This window comes from Melopsittacus undulatus, chromosome 4, assembly GCF_012275295.1.
Source record: "Melopsittacus undulatus isolate bMelUnd1 chromosome 4, bMelUnd1.mat.Z, whole genome shotgun sequence".
Classification (NCBI taxonomy): Eukaryota; Metazoa; Chordata; class Aves; order Psittaciformes; family Psittaculidae; genus Melopsittacus; species Melopsittacus undulatus.
In genome coordinates, this window is record NC_047530.1 from 2,869,550 (window position 1) to 2,897,420 (window position 27,871).

The 27,871-nt window shown below is 43.9% G+C and overlaps 1 protein-coding gene across 1 annotated transcript; it reads right to left on the reverse strand.

Moving 5' to 3' along the window:
* Positions 1-6,729: 6,729 nt before the first annotated feature.
* Positions 6,730-27,839, reverse strand: LOC101874266 (acyl-CoA 6-desaturase). The gene is made up of 12 exons (XM_031053581.2): positions 27,396-27,839; positions 21,281-21,391; positions 19,701-19,898; positions 19,186-19,287; positions 18,173-18,298; positions 16,344-16,404; positions 15,795-15,871; positions 15,504-15,601; positions 13,998-14,094; positions 11,790-11,869; positions 10,748-10,873; positions 6,730-9,348 (listed from the first exon to the last, which is right to left on the reverse strand). The coding sequence occupies exons 1-12, from the start codon at positions 27,600-27,602 to the stop codon at positions 9,297-9,299; spliced, it is 1,335 nt and encodes a 444-aa protein (XP_030909441.2). The 5' UTR covers positions 27,603-27,839; the 3' UTR covers positions 6,730-9,296.
* Positions 27,840-27,871: the final 32 nt, after the last annotated feature.

The window sequence follows — 27,871 nt, forward strand, 5'->3', positions numbered from 1 at the left end:
TTCCATGGGAGGGTCCTTCCCATTGACATTTTCCCTCTCATTTTCTGAGAGCCTTGAACTTTTATGGCTTGTTTGAATAGCCTGTGCTTGACATTCAAGCATCAGTTGTTAGGAGTGGGTGGAAGACCTGTTACAAAACCCAGGGTATTTAGGAAAACAGTCATCATTTGCAGCAGTGGAGCTCAATTGCAACAAAGCAACTTCCACAGGGGTTAGAAAGCATCCTGAGTACTGGATGCCTTCATCTTTTGGTGGCTCGAAGGTAGCCCCATGCTATAAAACCCCACTTTCCTCCAAACTGACTGGCTACTTCTGATCAAGAAAAGCAGCAGAAGTTATTGCAAGCTCCTTGCAAGCATTTCTCCAACAAAACTGGGCTTCCCACCAGACAGCTGGAGCTGGGAACATGTGCTGTCTGAATCTGCAGCATGACAGATGGTTTGTCTCCCTAGGGTGCTAGGAAAGGCATTTTGATAGAGAGAAAAGCTGTAGTCCAGTACTTGTTCAGCAGCTAGGGAAGGCTTTGAGTCTAATGCCTGTTTGCCTCCTCTCACAGAGGCTAGAAAAAACATTGTCTGAAGGTAAAAAGTATGAACATATTAATTTTATGGTTTGATTTTATATAGCTGTCAACACATAGCCCTCATTACCATGAAAGTCAATTTGTCATTAATAACCCATAATCCACAATCCATTTTCACCATGTTATTGCAGGAAACAACCTTAACTTTGCATGCACATCACAAGTTGGCCTGCACATCATAGGATAGGATCTCAGATATGGGGCTTTTCTGAATTTCATCTTGCTGGTCACAGATGGGTGTTTGTGGTTTGCTTTGGCTGGAATGCATTTTAGGAGCTGTTTCGCTTGTCAACAGGCTTTCCGTCCCTGTTCCCATTGCCAGTAGTCCATTTCACTGCTCAGCACCAGTAGTGCTAACCCTAGTTCTTAGCAAAGGGCTGAATGTTCTTCTGTGAGCTGGAGTGGCTTTATCAAGAGAACTCATTGAAGAAAATGCACTGTCTGATAATTAACTGCTCACAACCAGGTATTTGTTAATATAATTGATATGGCAATAATAATTATACTGACACTTTACATTATATTTATAGGGACAAGAGAAGTAGATGGTGAATATATTGAAGCTGCTCTTGTGGATGAGAGAACTTTTGGACTATTATCACTGCATTTTCCCAGAAACCCACATCAAAATGGATTTATGCCTCTCTCGTGAGACCTCACTTGCAGTACTTTGTATGGTTCTGGTATCATCAACATAAGAGGGACATGGAGCTGCTTGGAGCAAGTCCAGAAGAGGCCACAGGGTGATCAGGGGCTGGAGCACCTCCTCTATGGAGACAGGCTGAGAAAGTTGGGGCTGTTCAGCCTGGAGAAGAGAAGCTGCTTGGAGATCTCATAGCAGCCTTCCAGTATCTGAAGGGGGCTATAGGGATGCTGAAGAGGGACTCTTCATTAGGGACTGTAGTGATAGGACAAGGGGTGATGGGCTCAAACTGAAACGGGCAGTTCAGGTTAGATATAAAGAAGTTCTTTATTGTGAGGGTGCTGAGGCACTGGAATGGGTTGCCCAAGGAAGTTGTGAATGCTCCATCCCTGGAGGTGTTCAAGGAAAGATTGGACAGAGCCTTGGGTGCCATGGTTTAGTGTGAGGTGTCCCTGCCCATGGCAGGGGGCTTGGAATTGGATGATCTTAAGGTCCTTTCTAACCCAAACCATTCTATGATTCTCTTATTCTATATCTTTCCGGGGATTGTAGAAGATTGGTTGTAGATTAAACCTTTACTATGAATCAGATTATTAGAGTGCACTGCTGTTGCTCAAAGAAACAAGGTGAATTTAGGCTATTCATGGACCAGTCCATAATCCATGGAGTAAAGATTCCTTTGGAGAAAAGATAAATCCCCTACCCTGTACCCTCAGTAGCATAACTATGCTCAGACTCAGTAGAATCCTCACTCTGAATCAGGAACTAAATGAGTTTATCTTGTAGCTCTCATAGGAGTAATGGTTTTCATGTTGTTTCTAGTCAGTGTTCAGGAAATAAAGCCCACACATGTCCTAATTCTGTCAGAAAATGAAATGTGAATATTATAACTTCTGCACACAAAAGAGACCTTTTCATAAATATCTCCTCTTCCCTGTCTCATCTATCAGCAAAAGGTTGAGCAGCATCATAAACTTCATGCTCTTTGAAAGGCTTCTTACCACCTTTCTGAATGGGCTCTGTAATACCCTGTTCTTTCCTCTCTCTTCTTCCCATCTCTTCTTTCCCCCCTCTTGTCTTCCTTTTGATAATGGTATAGGAAGAATCCCATAAAATGCTCCTCATGTGTCTTGTTTGACATTCCTGGCTGAGCTCCTGGCTTTGATGGTGACTCCCTCCAGCTGAATCACTGGATTCTTGTCGTGGGGATGGTGGGGCTTTTAAAAACACATATTTTCAGTAGAAAGTGGCTGCAGATTGTCAACCAGCTGATGCATTTGGGGGTCATGGAGGATCTTAACATCTTCTTTCCTGGATTCAGACCTTACTATGCTTGAACAGTGAAATTTCCATGATGCTGGAAGTGTTGTGCTGTGTTTCTTGCCACCCCTGTTTTTAATAGATCTATCCCAGGACAGTGCTAGGGTTGCTGTGGGAGAATGATTCACCTCCTGGCTTGCTTTTGAATTCTGGAATTCCATATTATCCCCTTTCTACTACTTATACCCATGTTTTCAAACAGATGATGGTTCTGTGTCAGGAAATGTGAATGGAATGTTTGCCTTACAAAAGGCTGCACCTTCACCCATGCCTTACCCTGTAGATACTGCAGGAGAGAGGGAGAGTATAAGTAGGATGCACTATGGAAATGGTTCTCTATTGTATTTGAGGAATTCAGACTGATTTTTTGAAGCTGCTCAATAACATATATGATAATATAGCACAAATACTGAGCTAAAAATCAAGCTTGCAAGGAGGGAGCTCTGTGACAACATATTCTTGCATTATCTAGGTAAAAACTGCATGCATGATGACTGTGAATATGTTTCTTATCACGTTGATGCCACATATTAGGTATGCTGCGAAACGTACAGTTTCCCAAGACAACTGGAATTGGGCCATTGCAGGGTAAGTAAAACAGATGGGTTTCTTAAATCAATATTGCTCATGGATGAAGGCTTTTTTATAGATCTTGCCAATCATAAATATCTATTTTTTAGGCCATTAATTAGCTTAAAATAGAGTTGGAACTTATCAGCTCAATGCCTGGCATATGAGTATTTAATATAAGAATATTTGGTGCATTTTATGTTGATTTCATGCCTTAGATTCCTTACCATATATCCATTTCCTTTCTTACATTGCTAGCATCCATGTGCTCATTTCAAGTTAGGGAAGGAACTGAAAAGGCTTCATTTCCGCTAGCCCATAGAAAGTTGCTCCTTGCTCCCCTTCAAGCTATGATGACTTGGGATGCTTGGAGGTTCTGGGAAGAGTTGTACTTCCAGGGAAGGAAGCCAGGTGATATATCAACTTATAACAGCTTGGTTTTGTGTAAGAGCTCCCTGTGTTTGTATTAGGGGAATGTATTTAGTCTGGGATCAAATGGAAGACCTCATAACGGGGCAGGATAGGGTCATTTTCTGTTGAGTTCTATGATTTCTCATCAAGTGCTTTTGGTGCAGGATGAGTTTGTCTATGAAGCAATAAATGTCTACTCTGGGAAACCATAGTATTGATTTAAATGTCAGATAAGCACAGCCTGGCCTTTCCCCTACTATCATTCTGTCTCGTGACCTGGGAGAGCCTCCATGCTTCCTACTCACAGCTTCTCTCCATTGTTGTGTGCTCTCCCCCAGTGATAATGTTCAAATGGGTTTGTTTGTAAGAACTAACAGTCTCTCACTTGTGTTAAAGCCTTTGGGCTGACCTAAAGCCCTCTGGTGCTGTTGACCTAAAGCTCATAGATGCTGTTGACCTGAAGTCCACTGGTGATGTTGACCAGAAGCCCACTGATATTGATCTAAAGCCAGCTGAAGCATTGGATCAAGGTGTTGGTTAGAAAAGCTGCTTACCAAACCTCTGATAGAGCTAGAAATGGGCAGAAAATTGAGTTTTAGACAAATTGTAAGAGGTTTCCATGGAAGGTTTCATATCAGTTTTGTTCTCAGTTGCTTCCCCAAATGGCCTGGAGACTGAGTGTGAATGGTTGAGCAGATCTTTTTATTACTGGGAAGATCTCATTTCCTTTGGTGCTTGTTCATGCAAGTTGAGGGTGAACAGTGCTATTGTTCCTGGGCTGTGTAAAGGCTGATAAAGAAATCTATCTGTGCTATAAAAGTCAGTGTTATAAAAGTAATATCATTAATTTCAGCCTGTGAAGCAGAAAAAGGACTTTCCACAATCACTAACTGACAGCTCCTCAGTAAAAACCCCTAGTTAGGAAACCAAGGGAAATCACAATCAGCAAATCTGATCCCAAATCCTTTTCTAGGGATTGCTTCCATAGAGTGCTTGTAGTTCTTGGTCTGGGATTTGATTTTGAACTGAGTAACACAGCAATTATAAGACTAAAGCTGAAACTTAGACTTGAATCACTCTTTATGCCAAATCCTACCTTGACCCTTTAAGAATTCTGAATTTGATTATAGTATATTGATCTCAGGGCAGGTCTGTATGATGACAAACACTGTAGAGATGTCCTAGCTAGCTTAGTTGGCTTCTCCATGCTACATTCTAGTGGGTTTATATTGCACAAGGTGCTCCAAAAAGAAACAGATTCTTAAAGCACTGCAGTGACTGGATGTGACTGGAAAAAACACATAAATAATTTTATGGTCAACAAATAGTTATGATTTTATTGAGCAGTAGAATACACAAGAAAAAAAATGTTCTTTTTGAGTTACTGATTTACATCCTTTTAAGAATTAAATAATTAGGAGCTGTCCTATAAGGAATGTGGGGCTGATGTTTTAACATCTCATAGAACACATTTGAAATGTTAGGGCTTAGTTAGGAAGGCTTCCTTGGGAAAGTATCTACTAGAAGAGCCCATGGCTAGGACATTGCAGCTTGTTACAGAAAGAAAACGATGTCTTTGCCCTTAATGATGACCTAAAATCCAGACGGCATGATCAGCCCCAGTAGAAAGGAGTGATGGTGCCTGGAGATATGTCCTGATGAGGCTCTGCTGGTGCTCGGAGCCTCCCAAGCCCTGTTTCAGTAAGCAGTTGGGATCTCAGACTCCTCAAATCCACACTTAAAGGAAATAAATTCAGTGTGAGTGCCCTCATTCTGATTGTGCCTCTGCCTGGAAGCACAGGGCTAGATTTCTAGCTAGCTCACAAAGCTGACACAGACCCAGTGCTGAAAGTCAAGGCCACAGCTTTGACCTACCTCAGCCAGAGTGCAAGGAGAAGCATGTGCTCTGTGGAGGACTGAAACACTTTATTGAAGGGCACTGTGTGTGTTACTCTCATTGAGGGTGAGCTCAGTGCAAGATCCAGCTCACAACAAGGTGTCTAGTGATGCTGCCAGCCTCTGCCAGCTCCTTTGAGGGTGTGCTCTGTCTCTAGCATAAGCTGTTATCCAGGCAGATACTAGTGATGAATGGAAGAATATGGGACACCTGATTTCAAGTTGCTTTTTCTTCTCTCTCCAGCCCCTTGGTATTTTTACTCCCACCCTATCCTGCATCCCTCCCCAGCCTGTTCCCTTCACATTTCTCCATCCCTGTAATTTTCCCCAAACACATGCCTATTTCTATGCTTCCCAAAGCTTCTCTTGCCTTTACTGCACTTGCTTCAGTTAATGCCTTTCTCTTCCAACTCTCTTTGACCGTCCTGGCCCTCCAGCTTCTGCTCCAGTCCCCACTAACAAGAAGCAAAGCCAGTCCTTTCCTGCCTATTGTTTTATTATCTGCCCTGAAACAAGCTCTGTTTCCAGCTCATGGCCTCTCTAAGCTGCCAAGTGCTCCTGTAGCCAATGATTTGGTTAAATAAAACCTGGCAGGCTCCCAACAGGATTTCCAGCTTATTAGTTTGTTGTTCATGTCTCATTACAGTGCAAATGAATGACCTTAAGAGAGAAGGAGTACAAGATTTCACCTTGTTATTTTCAGAGAAATTAGTTAGTTATGGTCCTCAGAAAGCTGGGCAAAACTGGACTGAAATAGCTGTGTTCAAACCATTTTGATGGCTAACTATAACCTGTAAAGGAACCTCATGTGTGATGGATTGCTGTATATTGCCCACATTGGAGACAAAGCCAAGCAAGGTCATGGAACTTTATATCCACCTAAGTCTGCATTTTTACTGACACTTCTGGAACATCTCCTGTAAGCCTAATGTCACTTTGGTGCTACTTCAATACAACAGATTGCTCTAGACTGTCAGGGCTCTTTGTCAGGGATCTGTTGGACCTGCTGCAGTTGAAGGATGGAGACTTGCACATCAAGGCATGCATGAAACAGCTCAAATTCCAAGATAGAGGCTGGAATATTTTGGAGGAAGGGAAGAAACTATCTGAGCCAGAGAGCCTTTGCCTGCAAAATAACCAGCATCTTTCATTTTCAGCAGGCAAACTTTCTGCACATAGAAGTTCAATGAGTAAGAAAAAGACATGGATAGTTACAAAGGGTTGGTGACCCATTCTTTGCAGAACAGACCTTTTTCCCTTGCAATAGCAAGGACACCGCGTGACGCTTGGGAATCAGTTCTGACCATTACATTGCACAGCTTTTATTTCTGGATTTGAGCAACTGAACGTTTTTCATGGAAAGGGAATTCTTCAAGAGTCTGAAAGAAGCAAATAGCTGGGGGAAAGTTAATACCAAGATCTTTCCTGTCCCCCCCTTTCTTCCCTTTGGAACCTTCTGCTAAGGTCTTGGGAAAAAATGCCCATTTAAGAGCTGGTCTTTCCTTCTGCAGATCCTTGCAGCATGGTTGCTCTCCTTCAAGGTTTCAAGTTTTTCCAGCCATCATCAGTAGCAGTTGCTGTCTTCTATTAGGCCAGGCTGTTGTGCTGGGCGTTCTTCTGGGTTTATAGCAGAAAACCAGTCCTTGGAGTAGACTGGTCAGTGGCAAGCAACAAAGCCAAGCTGCTAAAGCAGGACTCTTTACCCAGGCTATAGTTACCAGTTTCTCTAGGTATAAAAAGCAGTTTCCCATGAAGAAAGGTAAGAGAGAGAAGAGGAGACAGTGCTAAGGAGGAAGAGGCATCTGTATTAAGAAACAAGAACTGGAGGGGTGAAAAAGTATGAACTGTCAGAAAAATAAACTGAATACTTAAAAGATTGCACACTGATGCTACAGTGTGCTTGTGGGCATCCTTGCTGGAGCAGAGACAGATACATTCAAGGAGTCAGAAAGAGATGCATGTATTAAGGCAGTCTTCATGTTAGCCACAATTCCAGGCTAGCTTATTACTAGCTGCCTGGGATATCACAGCATCCAGAAGGATGTTATTGTTTATGATATTAGAAATCAATTCTATAATTTGCTCAAAGTCTGTTTGAGCTTCAGACACCCAGGGGCAGTAGCTTTCCTAGTAACCATTCCTAGTGATATTCAGGTATTGCCAGCTTAGGGGTGGGTGAGAACACCAGAATATGCTCTCTACAAACCTTAAGTATTACTTGTTAGCTGAAACTCATAGTCCTGCCTATGAGTTTCCTATCTATAAGTAAAGATATCATTTCATCTTATCCTCCAAAGAGGGTGGGGGGGAATCCACTTATTGTTTGAAGTGGCTGGCTCCAGTTTTGCAAGTCGTCTCTCTTCAAGAAGCATCTTGCTGATTCTGTGGGACTCTGTTAGCATTCAAGGGTTTGATGGAGAAGATCCAGTTTCAGAGCTGAGCAAAGCAATGAGGCGTGCAAACTCCTAACTTGAGTATCCCTATTGTGTGTTTTGAGTGAGCAAAGAGGCAGCTGTTGTAACTGGAGACTGCTTTTGAAACCATGGCCCTTTAGCATGAGCTAATGGGTATGTGTATTTTGTTGTATTACAGTTGAGTCTAAAGCCCTTGATTTCCTTGGGATCAAGTTTCCTGTTAGAGAAGCACCTGGAAGCTGTTAAACCACATCTCCTGATAAGCCATGAGTGGATTTTGGCAGTTAGGGGTAGGGCAGAAAACAGAGTTTTAGACAGTGTGTTAAAGGGCTCTCCAGAAGGTTTCATACCACCAGCACAGCCTGGTCAGTCCTGGTTTCAGAAGGGCCAGGTCAAAGGGCTGGGCAGCAACTCCCTTTGAAGGGAGAACTCCTTTCCTTGGCTGATTGTTCCCAAGAGAGGGGTAAACTGCTGGCCTCTGACAAGCAGAAACAGGCTTGGGCTGTGCCAGGCATGTGCAGGCAGGCAGAACCATGGTGTTCTGCAGCACACTGAACTGCTCTGGTGCGAAAAGACCATTTGTGGTTACACTGGAGCCATCACCCCCAATTAGGAGGTTTTCCTTCTATGATTTATGTTGGTCTTTTGTGAGATTTACTGACAACCATAATGCTATGCCAGAGCTGGTGCTCATTAAAGAGGCAATGTCTCCTAAAAGAGACATTTTGCTGTTTAAGCCCCAAGATCTTCCATGGACCCCCAGAAATAGGGGCTGGTTGTAAAAATACAGCTATATTAACCCTGCTGAGAGGTGGTTAGACATTAGTTGTGCAGGGTCAGTATCACAGCTTTTACTAAAGTGATTAGAGAAAGGAAGGAGAGAGAGAAAGGAGGAAGCTGGGCTCTGGGCAGGGCTGATGGGCATCACAGCCCACCTGAGCTCCCTGTAGTGACGGTGAGCATGGATCCTTGATGACAAAATGAAACTCTTGCCTGAGCAATTCTTATACACAGAAGTGGGAAAGAGGAAAGAGGCAGAAGCTGACTGGGGTGTCCTTGGATTGCAAATGCTGACTGAAGCATAACAACACTCATTAAGAGTGTCTGAACCAGGGGCTTGTGTGGTTTAGGTAGAATTAGAATGAATTTTATGAACAGAAGGTGAAGGTTGGATATTAATGCCCCTTTTTTAAATACTTCTTCTCTCCATCCTCTCCCAACCTTCCATTTTGTGCAATACTGGCATCACTTTTCCTTCTCTGAAGCACATTTTAGATCTGTCTGGATTAAACTGGTTGCCTGAGCCCATCCCCAGTAGCAGCTGCCAAGACAGGAAACTCCCCTCCAACTGTGCACGTAGATATAGACTGAGATCTGAGAGTAAAAGACGTGTGTGTGATTCCCCCCCATACACCCCTGTCCCTCCCTGTCACTCACACCTCCCCATTAAGATTCATGTTCATTTATGGAGGTAGGCATCCAGCCATAGATCTCCAGATTTCTTTAGGGACCTGTGGAAAGAAAATGAAGACAGGTTTTTTGGTGTGTGAATCTTGCTTCTGTCCTTTTTCCCCTACAGAGAAGCCTGTAACTGAACTTGAATATGAGTCCTTAAGACACCAAGTATTTCCCCACTACAGCAAGAAGAGCCAAAGTAAGCAAGAGCTTCACCTGATGCCCACTCTGTTATTCATAGTCTCTCTGGCCCTGAATAAACAGCAGAGCAGAACTGCCTGTGCTTACCATGTTGCACCTCTGAAAGGTGTTTCCCTGCTTCTCCCTGGGAATTCTCATACAGAATTTCCCATCTGCATCAGCACTGCAAGTATTATGTGACAGATCTGAGCTGATTTGTTCTCAAAAGTCATAGAATCATAGAATGGTTTGTGTTGGAAGGGACCTTAGAGCTCATCCAGCTCCAGTCAGCTGCCATAGGCAGGGACACCTTGCACTAGAGCAGGTTCCTCCAAGCCCCATCCAACCTGGCCTTGAACATTTCCACTCTGACAAAAGCCTTCAATCAGGGCAAGTAATTGCTGAGATGGTTTGTAAGAACTCCTGTAGGGATGTGTGCACTATATGGAGGGATGCTGGACATCACCCTGCTGGGTCCCAGTGTTGCATCCATTGTCCTGTGCTAACTGGATGAGGAAAGCAAAGGAGGTTTTGAACCAGTTTTCAGCTCTTCTAAATGGTGGGGTCAGTCAGCTTTAATGTGTGTTTGCTCAGAATGGTTTGCAAGTGGAGATCTGAACTGCAGAATACTTTCTCATGTTCCCTATCATGAATTATTCCTCTTGGAGTAACTGAGACAGAAACATTAACACATATTCTGCCTGGCAAGGGCTATTAGATTAGTCTTCAGCTATGCCTATAGGGAATAGACCATTGCTGCCGACAGGGCTCAGATGGGAAGCAGTGTGGTCTGTAATGAAACTCATTCCCCTTTGATTCATCTCATTTTGCAGCCTGAAGATATGCTGCCAGGTCCTAAAAGCAAGAATCAGCAGGTATCTGAAGAGCATTTACAAGGAGTCCCTATTAGATCAGGTTAGAACTTATCTAAACACTAAGTATTTGGTACTTTGGTAATAGTACTTTGGCTGCAGAAGCTGCTCTGGGGGACAGTTTCTTCCCCCATCACCTACTGAAGCAGATTCCCTTCTGTTGTCACCTGATGTTAGCCCACTAAGTCAGTGGAACTCTGTCATCTCTACTGTGGGTCAACACTGCTGTGGCTGTTCCTTGGACTATGATATGAAGATCATTAACCTCATGACATCAGATTACAACATATTGACATGGCATTTCTGAAGGTTCTATAGTGTCCCGAATTCTCTGTTCTAGAAAATACAGGATGTCCATGGAACAATGAATTACAAGCTGCAGATGATACTAAAAGGACCTTACCCAACGATGTCTACAAATGCTTTTCCAAGAGGCTTCTCCTCATACTGGACTCCATACTTGGCACATAATGACTGCACCAAAGGTTTTATCTTCCAGAAATTGTGCCGTGGCATTGTTGGGAACAGGCTGGAACAGAGAACAGAGAAAACAAACCTGAGAAGATGCAAGAGATCGAACCCAAGGGATGGGGCCCTCTGGCTGCCTCCTCATAAGAGACTAATGCCTTCTCCTTAAGATGCTTAAGCAGACAAGAGAGGCACAGAGAGATACCCATGCTTTACAGTCCTCTGTTTCAAGGAGGCTTGTGAAAACTGAATGCTTTGATTCTCTTGCCATGCCTCAGAACAAAGCTGTTCTCAAGAGAGACAATGAAAGGCAGTTTGTGCAAGAGAGGACACTCCAAGTGCAATACAGGGGAAGCTGGAGCAAGTTAACAGCCTCAGGCTGCTGGGATTCTGCCCATTTCCTTTGGGAAGTACTAGATGTTTCTTACTGAATTCCCAGTAACCTCCTTTCCCACCTCTGGAAGCTCATGAAGCAGAGAAGCAGGTAAAGAAGGATGGGATCACCTTGCCTCGTGCTGTTCTATGTTCTTTTACATTCAGTGTTGTCACTAGCAACAGACTGTCCCTATGGCCCTGGTATCCAGGGCATGTGCACTCCCACACAGATGCCAGATGCTGTAAAACACTGAAGTGCTTTAGGGGAGAGGAAGTTGGATATTCAAATTCAAGCAGTTAGCTTAGAATTTAAGTCCATACCAATGTAACTGGTAGATATGTAACACTGACTCTCATTTAAACCCCAAATTAAAAGCGTGGAAGTGAAAGCTGACGTATTTGGTAGCAGGAAAAGATGCCATGTCTGTAGTAGAAGCAGACGATGACCCCCAGTATTCTTGGACTCTCTTTTCTTGGCATACAGTAGGTCTCCAAAGAACCTGCCTCATCCCACAAATGTGTCTTTAGCAGACTTTCCCTACCCTCATGTCCTGTGTTGTGACAACCTGGTAGTGGCCAAATGATCCTGGGTCCATACTCACTGGTGCTCAATTTGGAAATTCAGGTGTCCGGTGAACCAGTCATTGAAGAAGGACTGCTCAATATTGCAGGTGGCTGCCATCTGGTAAGGCAAGAAAGCAGCTGTGAAGAGTAGTGAAGTCTCACCCTAAAATCAGAACAAGCTCCTCTTTGCCTGTGGCAGGGGCTGATCTGGGTCTTACTGCACTACTGAGCTACCAGAGTGTACAAGAGTGCTGCTGTGAGGTAGCTGGTTGCAGCAAGGGGAGCTTTAATCCTCCTTTCAGGGCTTACAGACAATTCCTGGGCTGACCATGGTAAAAGGGACAATATCAGGAGCCACTTTATGGACATTTGGTGACAAGTAATTTAGCAGTCCAAGTATAGACTTACAAATCTCAGTCCCTGCCCTTTGAAAATCAGATGGTTAACAACAGTACCAAGGTGGAAAACAGGGAAGGAAAGTATATGGACACAGAAAGCTGCTTTCCAAATCCCACCTAGTTATTGCCCACTTTGCATTAAGTACAAAGTCTGAATATTCTGGAAATCTTAACTACTCTTGCTATTAATGGTGGTAAAAATTAGGTAGTCTTGCTTAAAATCCTCTTTTACTCAGAGTGGTTAAGCTGTGATTTCTATATCATAACCATGGGAGATACATGCTCCTCACCCTTCCCAAGATGCGTCTTAAAACCATATCAAAGAAGCTTATCTCCTTCTGTCACAAACATACCGTATCCTTCTTTCCCCATTCTTCTTTCTTTTATAAGCCACCTGCCCAAATCTCTCACAACCTCTTTACCTACAAATTCCAGTTGCATAAGGTGCTTAAGCAAAAGCTTAAGGTGAACATCTGAATACCCAAGCCTCCAATGAATCTATTCACATGCTTAATTTAAAGCAAAAGTGTAGGTGCTTTCCTAGATAGCGCTTTTAGCACCTTTTTTTGTGTGTGTTTTAGCATATTTAGCACAAGGGAGAGCAACTGACTTTGAAAGCTCACCTTCAAGGCCCTGTTAACAACTAGGAATAGTAATTCTATTCTAGCTAAGAAAGGTGATTTCTTCTCTCAACTCAGTTATACCAAATTCCTACTGCCAGTGCCAAAGTTGTTCTCATCATCCTCTAGGTCTGAATAGGATTTGGAGCACTGTAAATAAGAGGTATCCTTTTGGCAGGGTGGATTTATCTGTCTCTGAGGCATTAAAACGAGGTAGAAAGCAGCTGGTTTTCATTTCAATCCTTATTGCTGAAATATAGACTTGAGGAATATATTGAGCTCCCCTTCAGCTTTGATTTTTGTTGGGACTCTTCTGTTTGCTCATGTGTGTCTGCTGAAAGCCAGGTCATGCTTCTTGAACCTGGTACTGCCTCAAATCTAAAGTAACATTTTGATTGTCAATTTAATTACAGAATTTTGGATTTCAATGGCTTGATCAGTATTGCAGGCTCTTTCTGGTATGCAACATGGACAGAGACCATATACTAGTACCTGGTGATAAAGGTAGCACACAGAATCATGGAATAGTTAGGGTTGGAAAGGACCTTAAGATCATCCAGTTCCAATCCCCCTGCCATGGGCAGGGACACCTCACACTAAACAATGGCACTCAAGGTTCTGTCCAACCTGGCCTTGAACACTGCCAGGGATGGAGCATTCACAGCTTCCTTGGACAACCCATTCCAGTGTCTCACTGCAATCACAGTAAAGAACTTCTTCCTTCTATCCAGTCTGAACTTCCCTTGTTTAAGTTTGAACCCGTTACCCCTTGTCCTATCACTACAGTCCCTAATGAGGAGTCAATCCCCAGCATTCCTATAAGCCCCCTTCAGATACCGGAAGCTGCTCTGAGGTCTCCACGCAGCCTTCTCTTCTCCAGGCTGAACAGCCCCAACTTTCTCAGCCTGTCTCCATACAGGAGCTGCTCCAGCCCCTGATCATCCTCGTGGCCTCCTCTGGACTTGTTCCAACAGTTCCATGTCCTTTTTATGCTGAGGACACCAGAACTGCACACAATGCTCCAAGTGAGGTCTCACAAGAGTAGAGGGGCAGGATCACCTCCTTTGACCTGCTGGTCATGCTTCTTTTGATGCAGCCCAGGATACTGCTGGCTTTCTGGGCTGGGAGCGCACACTGCCAGCTCATGTTAAGCTTCTCATCTGCTCTCTGTGTGAATCTCTAACCCATTTTGGGGTGAATCAGGGGTATCCTTTCCCTTCCCAGTTACCTGAGAGCTAAGCCAGTCTCTGTGCTTTTCGGAATCAATTTCCATTGGAATGTGATTCATCTGCGTGACCCACACAAACCAGTGACTCTCCAGAAACCTTGCAAACAAACAGGCAAGAAAGCAGAACAATTTATATTGCAGATGGGAATAAGAGGTAAATAGAGTGGCCTTAACAGGGAGAATTTCTCTGAGGTATTGAAGTAGATACCTCTCTATATGCAAACCAGAGTGAATTGCTTCTGTGATGGGTTCCCCAGAACCTGGAATTCTAAGAACTGTTTTCATCTTTCCCGTTGCTTGATGGATATACAGTCATTTCAAAATCCACCTGCCCACTGGTGTTAGCTTTCTGAGTGTTGAGCTCAGCACACTGGAGCTCCCAGGTTCCCTTTGCTCTCTCAATACCTATAGTGTTAAGTCTTTAACTTTGCCCTGGCCTGGGTGCCACCTTGGAGCAGCTTGTTTATTGCTTATTGTATATAATTGCATTTTTAGCATCTGTATAGTCTACAGGAATGCTCTTTGTTTGCTTTATTCAAAGCAGTTTCTCTATGCTGAGAATTAAATGTATGCTGACACAGTAGCTGTCCAGAAGCATCCTTGTTCTAATCTTTAGGCTTGTTTCTGAAAAAGCATTTGATCTGAATTTGCAATTTTGCCTCTTGTACTTTTAGCTTAATAAAAATATAGAAGTTTTGGGACTAATGGATCAGTTGTAAGTTTTTCAGCTTGATTTCAGACTGAAAAGGTTGGCTGGGCGTTTCATGTGTGTCTCTTGAATCACTTTTCCTTAGTTCCAAAGTGTTTTGAAACGGTGAAAACTGAAGTTACAGACATTCAGTCTTGTGAAGGCAAAAGTACTAATATTGTGACGGGTTTTGTACATTTGTTGTGATTTCTTTTACTCAAAAAAGGTATTTTAAATTTTGGCTTGAGAAAATGCTTTTCACTGTGATTAAATGTTTCCCTTAAAACTAGTGCTGACTGTGGGACTAAATGCCATCCCTTAGTACTAGCCAGTGTACAGGCCATGCAGTCTTCCACACTGGGAGAAGCAGTGAGCATTTCTTTTACATGGGAAGAACATGCAGTGCTCAGGAGGGCTCTTGAATAGCCTTCCCAGTAAGCTGGGAAGAAAGAGAGTGGCCCGAGGCACTCTGGAAGGGTCCAGATTTGACCAAAGTGGAAAAAAACACATATGTGTGTTGGGATCAGGCAGCATGTGAGAACAGGGAACAGGGAAAGAAGGGAGAATCCTGGCTGGACCATCACAAGGGAGAAGATGCAGGAAGGGAAAGATGCTGAGCACCAGAACCAGCTCTGCTGCAGGGAGGTAGAACTGGGAGATGATAAGAGGAAAGTGAAGCAGTGGGAATAGCAAGATAACACACAGTGAGGTCAATGACTGCAAAGAACCTAAAAGGCCTGTGGGGTACAGCAGAGCTGAGCCAGTTCATTTGGCACTGGAGGGAGGGGAGAGCAGCAGGGATGCCCTTTATCTCCTACCTGACAAAAGTGAGGAGAAACAGGGATCCCAGAACGCCATAGAATGGGATGTATGTGATGAAGTAGCGTATGTAGTAGCTGATGGCCCAGACTAGGTCCTAGGGGAAGAGAGAAGACATTAGGTATCACTTTATCTATCTCATGTAACATGTCCTTGTTGGTGATGTTAGGGACACTGGCTGATTGATGCACCAAAGTGTGATTCCTGCCCATTGGCCTCCCTCCCTACTCAAGTGTGATTTCTTATGAGCCAACCAGACCCCACAAAGATCTAAGGCACATTTCACTCACCGCCCAGAACCTGTGCTTGATCATGGTCGAGATGATTTGGATTTGGAAATACACAGGGATGAGCAGGGGTGGGAAGACTGCAAAGCAAAAGGAAAGGTTTTGGCCATCAGAGGGGTGGAAATGTGTGTGATGTGAGCAGTGATATAGGACTGGGTCTAGGGAAACCTAGGGTTTCCTAGCGTTAGGGACTAGTTCTGGTTCTGCCTAGCACTGGTGAGAGCAGTGAAAGGTTGCCTTTCTGTGAAGAAAGGCTTTGCTGCACACCCATTCATCTTGACTTATCGAAGAGCAATGGTAACATGCATTTTTCCCATGGATCCTCTCACACAGAAGTTATTTCCCAGTCTTAGCTGGGAATTGCCATGCTGGCAGTGTTCAAGGTGCTTGGGTATCACTGAAGAATACACTGAACTGATTTTGGGACCTGCTCAAGGTAGAGTGGTCCTGAGGATGAGTTGAGACTTTATGAGTTGCTCTGCTAACATAGTAGAGGCTGGAAAGGTCCACTGGAATTCAGGGGAAAAGGAAGAGTGCAGGGCAGATACTCACTGAGGAAGAAGTACTCGTGCTGGTGATTGTAAGGCAGGTACTTCAGCTTCTTCTTACCATACTGCAGAACAGAGGAGAAAGCTCAGGCTTGGATTATGACACATGAAAGAGAAGATTATCTGCAATACTTCTTTAGTTGTTGAGCATACAGTTTTGCCTGAATTCCCACTACCATGTGTTTTTGTAAAGTTAAATACATCAACTTTGTAATTGTGATATGTGGAAATCCCCTTTAAAAGTCTTTTAGCTTAATGTCAATGTAATTTCTGTTGTACTTTTGCAGGTTCTCATTTCTTTTCAGCACCCAGTCTCCTAACCTCATCTCTATAGTGAAATACCTGCAGCTATACATAAGTGTCTGTTTTGAGCTGCAGGAGTGATCACACAAGGAGCTAATGCATGGACAATCTGGATTGCTTTGAACCTGCATCTTTACTTCCAGCATAACAACTTCTCCATGAAGGTAAGTCTTATAGCACCAATACATCAGGCACATCATTCACTCTGGTCTGGGCTCTGAAAGGCTGTCTTTTTAGCATCATCTGGAAAAGGATTATATGCGAGTATGAAGGAGTATTGGGATAGACTGATGTTGGCCTAACATTTAATATATTTTATAGGAGGAAGATCCAGTTTTCATTGTCATAAATGTTTACATCCTTAGATTTTCCTTTAAGCGTTGCAACCACGGTCTGCTTTTAAACCCAGTTATCAAACACAAGATTTACCAATGAGTTGTAACCACACATTTAAGAGTGTGATACTGATTTACATCTTCCTGGTAGTGGGCTTTTTTACACCCCAGGAGAAGGCTTTCATTTTAGCCACATAGAAGAGCCCTTCTGCCTCCTGAATCTTCTGTGTGTGCATGACATTTCTATCCCTAACTATTCTATGATTCTATAAATGTCCATATACCAGTGTGTATGTGTCCCCTACATGTGTCTGGAGTTACTTTCTCAATAGTACAAAAGCTGGCTGAGAAACCCTTAACTTTTTGTGTTGTATTCCCCTGCATTGTCTTTGCTGCAAATGTTTCTGCATTTGTGTTCTTTGGTTTGTTTGTTGTTTTTAAAACTAGAGATCTTTGTTCTATTGTAAAAAAAAGACCATGGATGATAGATGGTTTAAGTGCTTTGTGTAGGTTTTTATCGAGTAGGTAGCAAATATGTTGGCTCTAGAAGGATAGATTGAGTTAAAATCAACAGGCTTAAAGAGCCTGTTACTCCATGTGCACCATGTCAGTTTGTAGTTAATGTAAGAAAGGAAGAAGTTAGTGCTTATGCAAGCAACATCCCCTTCACTGCATGGTAAAGGCTTCAGTGGAGAGGACCTTGTACAGATTGTTGGGGGCACAGCAGGGCTGACTAATATGGAAGATATTTTCTGTGGAAATGGAAGATCAGTTTTGGAATGTTGTTGATGAAGTACTGAGGAACACAATATGTTCCTCTCGTGTTGGTATTTCAAGCCAATGGGATGAAGTTGTCTGTGATGGCTTTCTACTTTCTTTCCAATCCCACCTTCACTGCTTTTCTCAAGCTACCCCAAAACACTTTCTCCTGTGGTCAGTATAGGGAATGGATAGGGAATGATACAGTCAATCTTGCTCTTCAGCCCAAAGTTTGGGAGGGTGTGATGGCAAACTCCTATCAGACATTTCATTAGACAGACAATATACCTGGATGAAGCATTTCCCTTTCCAGCATTCCTGTAAGTCTTGACTGTAAGTCATGTCTACCACCACAAACCAGCTCCTGGTTTTGCACAAGCATTCTCTGAAGCCCTTCAGAACAATGGTTTTCCATGGTTTACCCCCTTTCACTTACCTCAACAGGCTGTGTATCTCCAAGGACAAGAATATGCAGCATGTTCACATCTGGGTCTTTCTTGAATATGTTGGGCTTGGCATGGTGTTGGAAGTGACGATGGTTCCACCAGTTTGCAGAGGCACCCTGGGCAGATACAAGACCATGGGAAACTATAGTTCCTCTAATGGTAGGATTACGCATTTGTTAATACAAACTACAGTGGTGCAACTCAGATTATGGCCAAGCTCTTACTTGTTTTTGAGACAGCAATAAGCAGTAAGTGGCCAAGCTGTCAGCTGCTGTGTGACTGCTGGATTCAGAGGGCTGCTTTACCCTCACTAGGGATCAATCAGATTGAAAGAACGGGGAATAAATACACTCTGAGTTGCATGTAACCATACCTCCCCACATGTGAAGTCGTTACTAATAGCTGTTATTAGTTGTTATGAGTATTCATGGAATCATAGAATCATTTAAGTTGGAAAAGACCTTTAAGATCATCAAGTCCAACCATTAACCTTATACCACCAAATCCACCATTAAACCCTCTTGCTGTCTTACTAATTGTTGTACTGGTTTCCCTCTACTGGAACCAGACAAGTTGAAGTGGGTTTGAGAGAATGGGCAAAGCTGTGTCCCCCCCTCTATAAGCTCCTCCTGAAGGCAGATGCTGAAAAGCCTGGAAGGGATCTTGCTGAGGACAGTAATTCTGAAAGCATATTGAATGGATGGTGGAGTGCATGGTGAAAACATGACAGGATGTTAAAACAGGGGTTTATGCAATGTAAAAAGCTTTGTCCTCAAATGCTATAAAATGGTGCAGTTCCACTGAACCTTGTGGATCTGCTGTGCTCTGTAATAGCTATGATTAGGATCCCTTATGTTTGTTGCATAACAGCCCCAGGTGCAGTGGTCACTAACTTCTCCACTATGCATCTATAGAAAGACTTAGAGCTGCCATTTCCTACTTTAACATAGTCAAAGTGACTGCACTTGTTTCCAAAGTGTGCTGGAGCCATAAAATCCCTTACCTTCAGGTGTCCAATGACGAACTTGTGGACGATGTGGTTCCAGGAAGACTTCTTAAAGACAGAGAGGTGTCCAAAATCATGTTGCAGCCACCCTGCCTGCGCCTAGGATGAAGGGAAATCAAGTGTTTGAAATCAGAGTTAAGCACAAAAGGAAATTGAGATAGAAGACTGATTTTGAGTGTAAGGAAGAGAGGGAATTAACTGAAGTGAAAAGGTGAAGATCTCAGTTTTCATTCTGGAGAACACAGAATCATAGAATCATTGTTTGGAAAAGACCCTTAAGCTCGTTGTGTCCAGCCATAAGCCTAACCCTACCAAGTCCACCAACATGTGGAAGGAAAGGCCAAAATGTGTGAGCCACCATCACCAGTGGGTAGGGGTGGCCAGAAGCCACTGGCACCACAGTGGAAGGTATGTTGGGAATGGTTTTCATTGATGTGAATGTTCTGCTCTAGTAACTGGCCTTTTCTGAATGATTTGAGGAGCCAATATGCTCAGTGCCCACTATTTCTCACCTGGCAAGTTGTAAGGATGCAGGAGAGGATGAGGGTTGTGATCCAGCCATTACCAAAGTATGAAACCATTAACCAAGCCAACACTTCCATTACAATAATATGGCCCAAGTAAAGAGAGAAGAACAAAGGATTTGCTCTGAACAAGTCCATGTCTTCTGCCGTCTTCCTCAGAGTCCGGAAATCCTCCACCAGCTGGGACTGCAAACAGACATGGAAGACACAGTGTGAAGCTTATAAGTAAATCTGAATGAGCCTAAGGAAGTCTAAGGCTTAATTCCATGATAAGCATCCTGGCTGCTTTTTGTGTTGGTTGGCTTCTCCAGAAGTAAGGAAGAACCTGCCTCCATATTCAACCTGTATTCTAGCTTTTCATAGCAATTCCCTATGAATAAACATCCTGGCTGGTCTGAGCCCGTATCCTGACCTTTTGCACCTTGAGCTAAGAGAGTAATTCAAGCCTTCTGCTGTGAATCAGCAGCACTACCTGGCTGTGTTGAGAGTTACATCAGCTGATGACTCTCATCTGAATGAGCTTTATAAGTACTAAAGAGACGCCTGGAGAAAGAACGAATGTGGTCCTATTACTTATGCATCATTCCAGAGCTCTGATGATTAGCACTCAATATCAGAGCACCCATAATCTATTTAATATGTGGGTCAGGTAGTAGGCAATCATTCAAGAAGAGCATTCCTGGGTTGATGCAGCATTGTCTCTTCTATTGTCAGTGATACAGATACATCATAATCATGGCTAGTCACAAACAAGGGGACAGGATTGAGTTTCGCGGCAAGAGCTAATCATGCCATGCTCTGTGCCTGAATAATGGATGAACAGACTGTCTGGGAGGGATACAGAGCTGCCCTGAGGATGCTGAGTGGGAAAAAAAGGTACTTGCTGTGTTGCTGCTCTTTAAGCACAGCCACTAAAATGAGACATTGCTTCTCCTAACCCATAGGTGCCTACTGCTCATGCCATGCATGACACAAATGTGGCTGCCCTCTAGAGCTTTACTCATACTGATCTCAGCAGGATAAGCCAGTCTGAGTCTCAAATATGTGTTTTCCTGGGAGCTAGTCTGTCAAGGGAGCTGCAGAGTGAACAGTGAAGAGATTCAAGTCTTGTTGAGGTACTGAGCAACTTGTTTGGAAGACTTTTCAGATTTCCCTGCCTACTCCTCTCCTTTCCCCATAACAGACAAGTGGTGATAGGTGTTTTAGAGCTTGGTCACCAGGGAGGGAACAGCAGAAGGGACACCAAGAGGTGATGCACATTTCCCAGTCCACATATCTCAGTTCCCATTTGCCTTCAGTATGAGATCAAGCCAGCCTCAACTCCTGGACTGGGCTACTAGAAAGGGAAAGGAAAGGCTTGTACAGGCAGTCTGAATGTGTCACCTCCCTTCCACATGCTTTTAATCTATACTGGGATGTGCACATTGCTACATGGAGATGTTCAGTCAGGGACCACTTTTCTCCCTCTCTGGAGCTTTATAATCTGCCTCTCACCTGGAGGACATCCCAAAAGGAACAAAATAGGGAACATGCCCATCAGAACCCCCAGCTCAGAAACAAATACTCACATTTTTGTCTCGATCCTGGCTAGGTTCCCCTGGAGCAAGCTCTCCAATAAGTAATGGCTTGAGAAACTTCTGCACCAAGGTGGGATTGATGTGAAAAGCCTGGAATGCATCCTGGAGTGGGAATAGCAGTAATTGTGTGAGATTCAGGAGAAAACTGTTGCTTCCTACTTGCACCATTCCCATCCATATCCAGCAGTGTCCTTCTCTGCAGTCATTCCCACTATGTTACTGTGAAAGAGGTGTGTCAGAGTGGCTTCCACCTCTGTTATCAATGTCAGCACAGTACTTCTAAAGGCTGATGAATTTGCTTATCTATCAGCAAGCAAATGGTGAGACCTGGGATGCTACATAGCCATATGGTGAAAGGCACCACAAGAAATGTTTTCTAAGCAACTAAATACCTAAATCCTGTTAATTCCCTTAGAAGGTAGTAGGCAGAGAGGAATTTGTGCAAATCCCCACAAGGATATAAATACCTTTTCAAAGTCTGCTGCCTGGAGGAGGCCATTCAAGAGAGGGGTGGCTAAACCTGGACATGACTGCAGATACATAAAGTATTGTTGGATGGCTTGGCCAGACCTGCAGAGGCACTAAGGAAAAAGTGGTGACTCCTCATTTTGGAGACTGACTTTCTCCTTTTGTTCTCTAAGATGAGTAACCAAATTTTACCCTAACTTTTCATTATTCTAGAACCATATTCTAGATATACAGGCAAATCCATCTCCATGCAAGTCCAAGTAAAATGTCTTAGAAAGGAATCAACCCCAAAACTCTCTTGTATACCAAAGCTTTAAAGCAGTTGCTTTAAAGTGCTTGTTATCAAGCTTTGCAGTGGCTGGGACCACATTGCATACATACAAAAAAGAGATCTACACCATAAAGCAACTTTACTCATGCTGTGAATAATGCTAAGCAGGTTGAAGAGATTACAGTTATCAATATACAAGGTAAGACTTCTTGTCATTTCTACTGTGCTTGTCCCTATAAGAGGCTCATGAATCTTTTGCAAGATTGTTTCTATATCTTCTATTCAGTGCATGCCTTGAATATTGGGTACATTTCATTGAAGCCCCTCCAACATGTGATAAGAGACATAAATAATGTGTTATGTTTCAGCAACAGAATCTAATTGGGGGATGAAACTCAAGGTTGAGGAAACTTGCGAAATAAATCCTGTGCCATATAATCCTGAGGCTGGAAAAGCAGGAAACACAGCTGGAATATTATTTTCCTTACATATTTTCAAGACTTCTAATATGCTTTGGTTGTAGAGTCTTTTGGATCCTGGCATTCATGAGTTTGCCTGGATCTTCTTCTTTTGTACTGCTTCCCCTTTCCACATGTTTTTTGTCTATCTATGTCCTGCAGATGCCTGATGGAAGCATTTATTTGATACATCTGCTGCTAGTAGTGAGATCTTGCCTACCCTCCTTTCACATGGCTTGAATTCTAGTCCCAAATACAGTGGTAGAAACAGAAAGTTGACCAAGATCAGAAACCATTACTCTGTCCACGTCCTTTACTACACAGAACCAGAGTTAACTCTGGAAATTCACCTAGGAGAGGTATAAAGATGTAATTCCACGTAGTGCTAAGACTGGTACATCAAAATCAGTCAAAAACAGAAGTAAGGAGTACCATGCTTCAGCCTTTCCACCTTTGTCTCATTGCCTAACAACTGTAGAGACCAACTGAAATCTCATTTCTGGCTCTAAACACAAACTGGTCAGTATTCAGTGTTTCCACCTTACCCTTCTGAGAGCTGACCTCCATAAACATTCTGGCTCTGGTGTTCAAAAATACCAGCCACCAACCTTGGTCCCAAAGTCCACCAAAATCAATAGGAACTTTCACCTCATTCCAAGACTCTGGATTGAGCTTTGGCATAATTCCCTGACCATAGAACTTTTGCTCTGGGAGGCATATAAGGAGGGAGAGTGAAAGCTGATCTCAGCCATTTAACTTGAAGTTAGAGAAATGATACATGAGAAGTTAGAGCTGCAGCATTGGCAGGCGGTGAGGAGAGAGAAGAGCTACTACAGGTGCAGGAGAGAAATAAAACCCTGGGGAATGGTTTAAAGATTAAAAAAGCCATAAAATGCCAGAGTTTGGGGGAAGAAAGAAGGAGAGAAATGTCATTTCAATGGGAGAGGCAAATTGAAATACCAGAAATGAAACTGAAGTGCACTTCTTCTGTAAAGCACCAGATTTTCCTCATGCCAGTACCCAAACTATCTCCTTTCAGAACCAATTTAATAGACAAAGTCTCCCCTGTTGCCACAGGGAAAGGTTTGGATCAATTTGTCCATGTTCTCTCATGAGGAGTGCATCACTGGTAAAACTTAGCCTGGCACAAGTGAGGCTTTTTGACTTCATTGGGTTAGCTTCTGGTGTTACCTTATTGGTGACAAAATGAATGAGCAAAGCTGTTTCCAGAGCTGCAGACAACTGGAATTTCCACATCCGAAGAAATACTTGTCCCAAGTCACCGTATTCCTTCTCTACTTAGAGGAACCTACTTGCTTTACCATGATTTATGCATACTTCCCCCTCTCTGATGCTACCACTACAGCCCATCTGAGGTTAAGGAACACCATCCTCTCCCTTCTACAGAGGGGATAATACACTGAAGGCCTGACTTGCACAAAGTTAAAACTGGTAGCAGACCAGCCTTAAGCCTTTTTCACTAGTCCTTCAGTTACTACAGCATTTTCAGCTCTTGGACCCATAAATGCCACAGAAATGTGTGAGCAGAATGAGTTGGAAAGAGCTGACTGTACCTGCTGCAAGTTTTTGCAATTTGGGGCAAAAAAAAGGGCAAGAAGGGGAAAGAGGGAGAGGGCAAACACATAAGAAGCATTAAAGAATGTTAATTCAATATTATTTAAACTAAAGAAAAAGCCTTTGGAGGTCTGACCAGGTATTGCCTGGAGATCTCACTGATTCATGTTGTATAAATTGGGGTTGACTCAGAACAGCAACTTCTGCCTGACCACCTAGAAGGTATTTTTGTTTACCTGGGGCCTCCCTGCCAGTACCCATCTCTTTCCTAAACATGCTTATAAATGCTCTGACATGACTTTCCCAGGGGCAGTTCTGCCTCTGAACTCAATTCCTCACTTCTTATGGATGGGATCAAAAGTAAAGGTTGGAACTGGTCAGAAATGCCAATGCACATGTCAAAACACAGTTGTTATTCAAAACTACATTACTGTCTTCCATTTCCATCACAAGCCTATGCCATGAAGGAAATGCTGACAGCAGGAAAGTTTTACCTTCACTGACAAGTAATACACATATATGTCATTGATATACGTAGAGAATGGGCTTTTCCAATATAGCCCCCAAGCAGGAGAAAACCATCACCTTTATACTCTTACCATCATCACACAGGATTGCTTTTTATTAGCTATATCTCATGCATCTCATTCACTTATAGGTCCCAAATATAAGATACTATCTGAATTTTGGAATTGTCCTCAGTTCTGTTCGAAAGGAGATAAAAAGCAGAAGGCATAAGACAGTCTCTGGGAAGTGCCATACAATATTTACACCTGACCTCCCAACTTTGTGGTCTACTGGCTAATAAGCTTTGTATTATTGAGGTATGAACTATACATGAGCATTTGAAGTGCTTAGTGCAGTCAGCACAAGGATGTTCTTTCACATTCTTGAAGATCTCTGGGACAGAGAGACTCCAAGGTGACTTTGCACACTCTTGCCTTCATTTTCTGAAGGCAACTGTGCACAACGTGATACCAGGACAGGTTTTCCCAGAGTAGTATGCTGTCTCAGAGCATTAAAGTATGGCCAAAAATGAATGAATGTTCAGTGTTGTTAGTATTTGCAGGGGAAAATCATGCATAAGCTAGCATGGAAACCCCTAACCTGAGCTGAGCATGCAGAACATGACAGCTATCCTGGAAGCTTCTCAGTTAGCTTGTCCTGTGAGCATCCTGAGATGAATTAGCTCATGTATCACCAAGCAAGGTAGAGTGGCCAGGCACAGGTATAGAGGTCAGTGAGTGTTTCAGTGAGCAGCTTGTAGTAGATGGATACACCCTATCCTCTAGAGGACTGGTAAATGGACAAGATGCTGAGGTTTTACCTTCCAATACCTAAAAGGAGCCTATGAGAAAGCTGGAGAGAGGTTTTTTACAAGGGTATATAGGGACAGGACAAGGGGGAATAGCTTCAACCTGAAGAGCTTAGATATTAGGAAGAAATTCTTCAATATGAACATGCTGAGGTGCTGGCACAGGATGCCCATAGAAGCTGTGGCTGCCCCATCCCTGGCAGTGTTTGAGGCCAGGCTGGACATGGCTTGGAGCAACCTGCTCTAGTGAAAAGTGTCCCTGCTCATGGCACGGGATTGGAACTGGATGAGCTTTGAGGTTCTTTCCAAACCAAACAATTCTGTGGTTCTATGTTTGCTGGACTAGAGGTGCTAACTGCACGTGATGCTGAGGAGAATCTGAGGAAGATGGGAGCCACGTACAAACCAGGAACATAACATGTTCAGCTGAATTTTTATCATTGCTTTATCCTCCTCCTAAACTCTTCCAGTCGTGATATCTTGCAACACAGAATGAAACTTGTTAGTTAAGCCTTGACAGGGTCAAGGCCAAGGCTTTCTCACCCTGAGTGAGGGACTTCTTTTTGGCAGTAAACTGTTATTCACCACAGGGAAGCAGGAAAACAGATGCCAACTTGGTTTTAGCACAGAGCTGTGATTAACAATTTCAGAGTATTCTTGAGACTATGCCTTCATAGAGTGTGCTCTGAGTATAGTGGGATGCAACCTACAGTGGGAAGGTGGACCTGATGGGGCCAGCAGTAAGTAGAATCCCCTGATGGGGCCAGCAGTAAGTAGATCCTTGCCTGGTAAAGACTGGAGACAAATGCAATAGCAGATGATTTTTGGTTTCAAGTGGAGATACTGGAGTTAAATTCTTGGGGATAGGAGTCAAACTCCTCTGGTTTCAGCAGAGCTGCATTTAAGCAGCTGAAAGTAAAACCTGGCCTATCTTTTTGAGGGAGAAAGCTATTCATTCACAGGATTTACTGGAAGGGGGACAGGAATACCAAAAGGCGTATCAGGAAATGAATGGAAATGAATGCTTCAAGGAAACGCATAGAAAACAGCCACAGACGACAGGCAAATGGGGATGGATGGAAAGGTTAGTAAATCTTGCCAATTAATTCTGCCACACACAGAGCCTCCTCCTTGCTAAGGTGTTAAGACCAGTGGGGGATGAACAGTTAATGCTGCAGCTTGGCCTCTCCTGCCCTTACACAGGTATTGGAAAAGCTCCCAGGCAGTAAGCATTTTATTAACTGGGGGCTAATAACACCCTGGGGAGAGAAGATGTTCCCGGATGCACTTCTGAACAGGGTGCAGATAACAATCTGAGGCAATTTGTTCCTTTTTCAAGAGGTTTTGTTTGGATGGGTTTGTTGGGGTTTTGAAGCTGCTGAGACGTGAGAGGCGGCTGAACTCAGCTAGGAAGAGCATTAGCAAAAGGCTGGGGTTTGGGGTTTTTTTTTGCCCTTTTCCGTAGAAACCTGTGGCTAAATTCTCCAGAGGATTCTCTCCTGGGGTAAAAAATAAAGCTAAAAAGCTCCTTGTTTTAAACCTCAAGCTCACCCTCCTCACAGAAACAACTTTGAAACACAGCCTGGCCTCTCCTTAACCCTTTCTTGTGCTTGGCTGCTGTGCATCTGCATGTCATAAACTACACACTGAAGAAAGGGAGATTTGGGATGCTCCTCTCCTGAATTTAGAGCTCCAGATACAGCACAAACATGAGACAAAGACAAAACAGTGGGGCTTAAAGCAGAGCCGAGCAATCTCTACCGCCCAGGTCTTGCAGATGCTGCGAATCGCCATGGCTCAAGCCAAGGAGCTGCATCCATTTGGATCAACCTTTGCGCTCCTAAAAGCAGCGAGGGAGATGAGCTGGGTGTACAGCGAGTGTTAGAGAGGTTGGGGGGGCAGAGAAGCAGGCGGCTGGCTCGCTCCTTGGGGAGCACCGGGAAGGCGGTGCCCTGGCAGGGGGGATGCTGCTGAGCGCCGGGGTGCAGCCGCGGGAATGTCCGTGCGTTGGGTCCTTACCGTGGCATCTTCGCCGGCCCAGTGGCTGATCACTCGCTGACCCCCCGGGTGTCTTTTTGCCCACTTGGTGATATTATAAACCTTTCGCTCTATCACCAGCCACTTGTCCGTCCTCAGGTTGTGCTTCTGGATCTCCTCCCAGGTGTAGAAGCGGAGCTGCGCCTCCGGCTCCCCCGACCCCCCTCCTTTCTCCCCACCTTTCCCCATGGAGCCACTTGCTGCTTTGTCTTCTCGCCCAAAAAGAAAGGGTGTAGAGGGGACACACGCAACCTGTCCCTGGCTCTCCGCAGGAACGCGTTTGCTGCGTGGTTTAACTCAGCTGATCCCCTGCTCTCTCCCTTCGCTCATGTCCTCCCTCCTCTTTGTCTGTCGCTTTCCCGGCCCCCGCCGTCTCCCCGCTCCACCGCCTGCTCGGAAGTGCCCCCTACGCTGCTCCTCCCGCACTGATGCACTTTCTTCTCGCACATAGCCCCGTT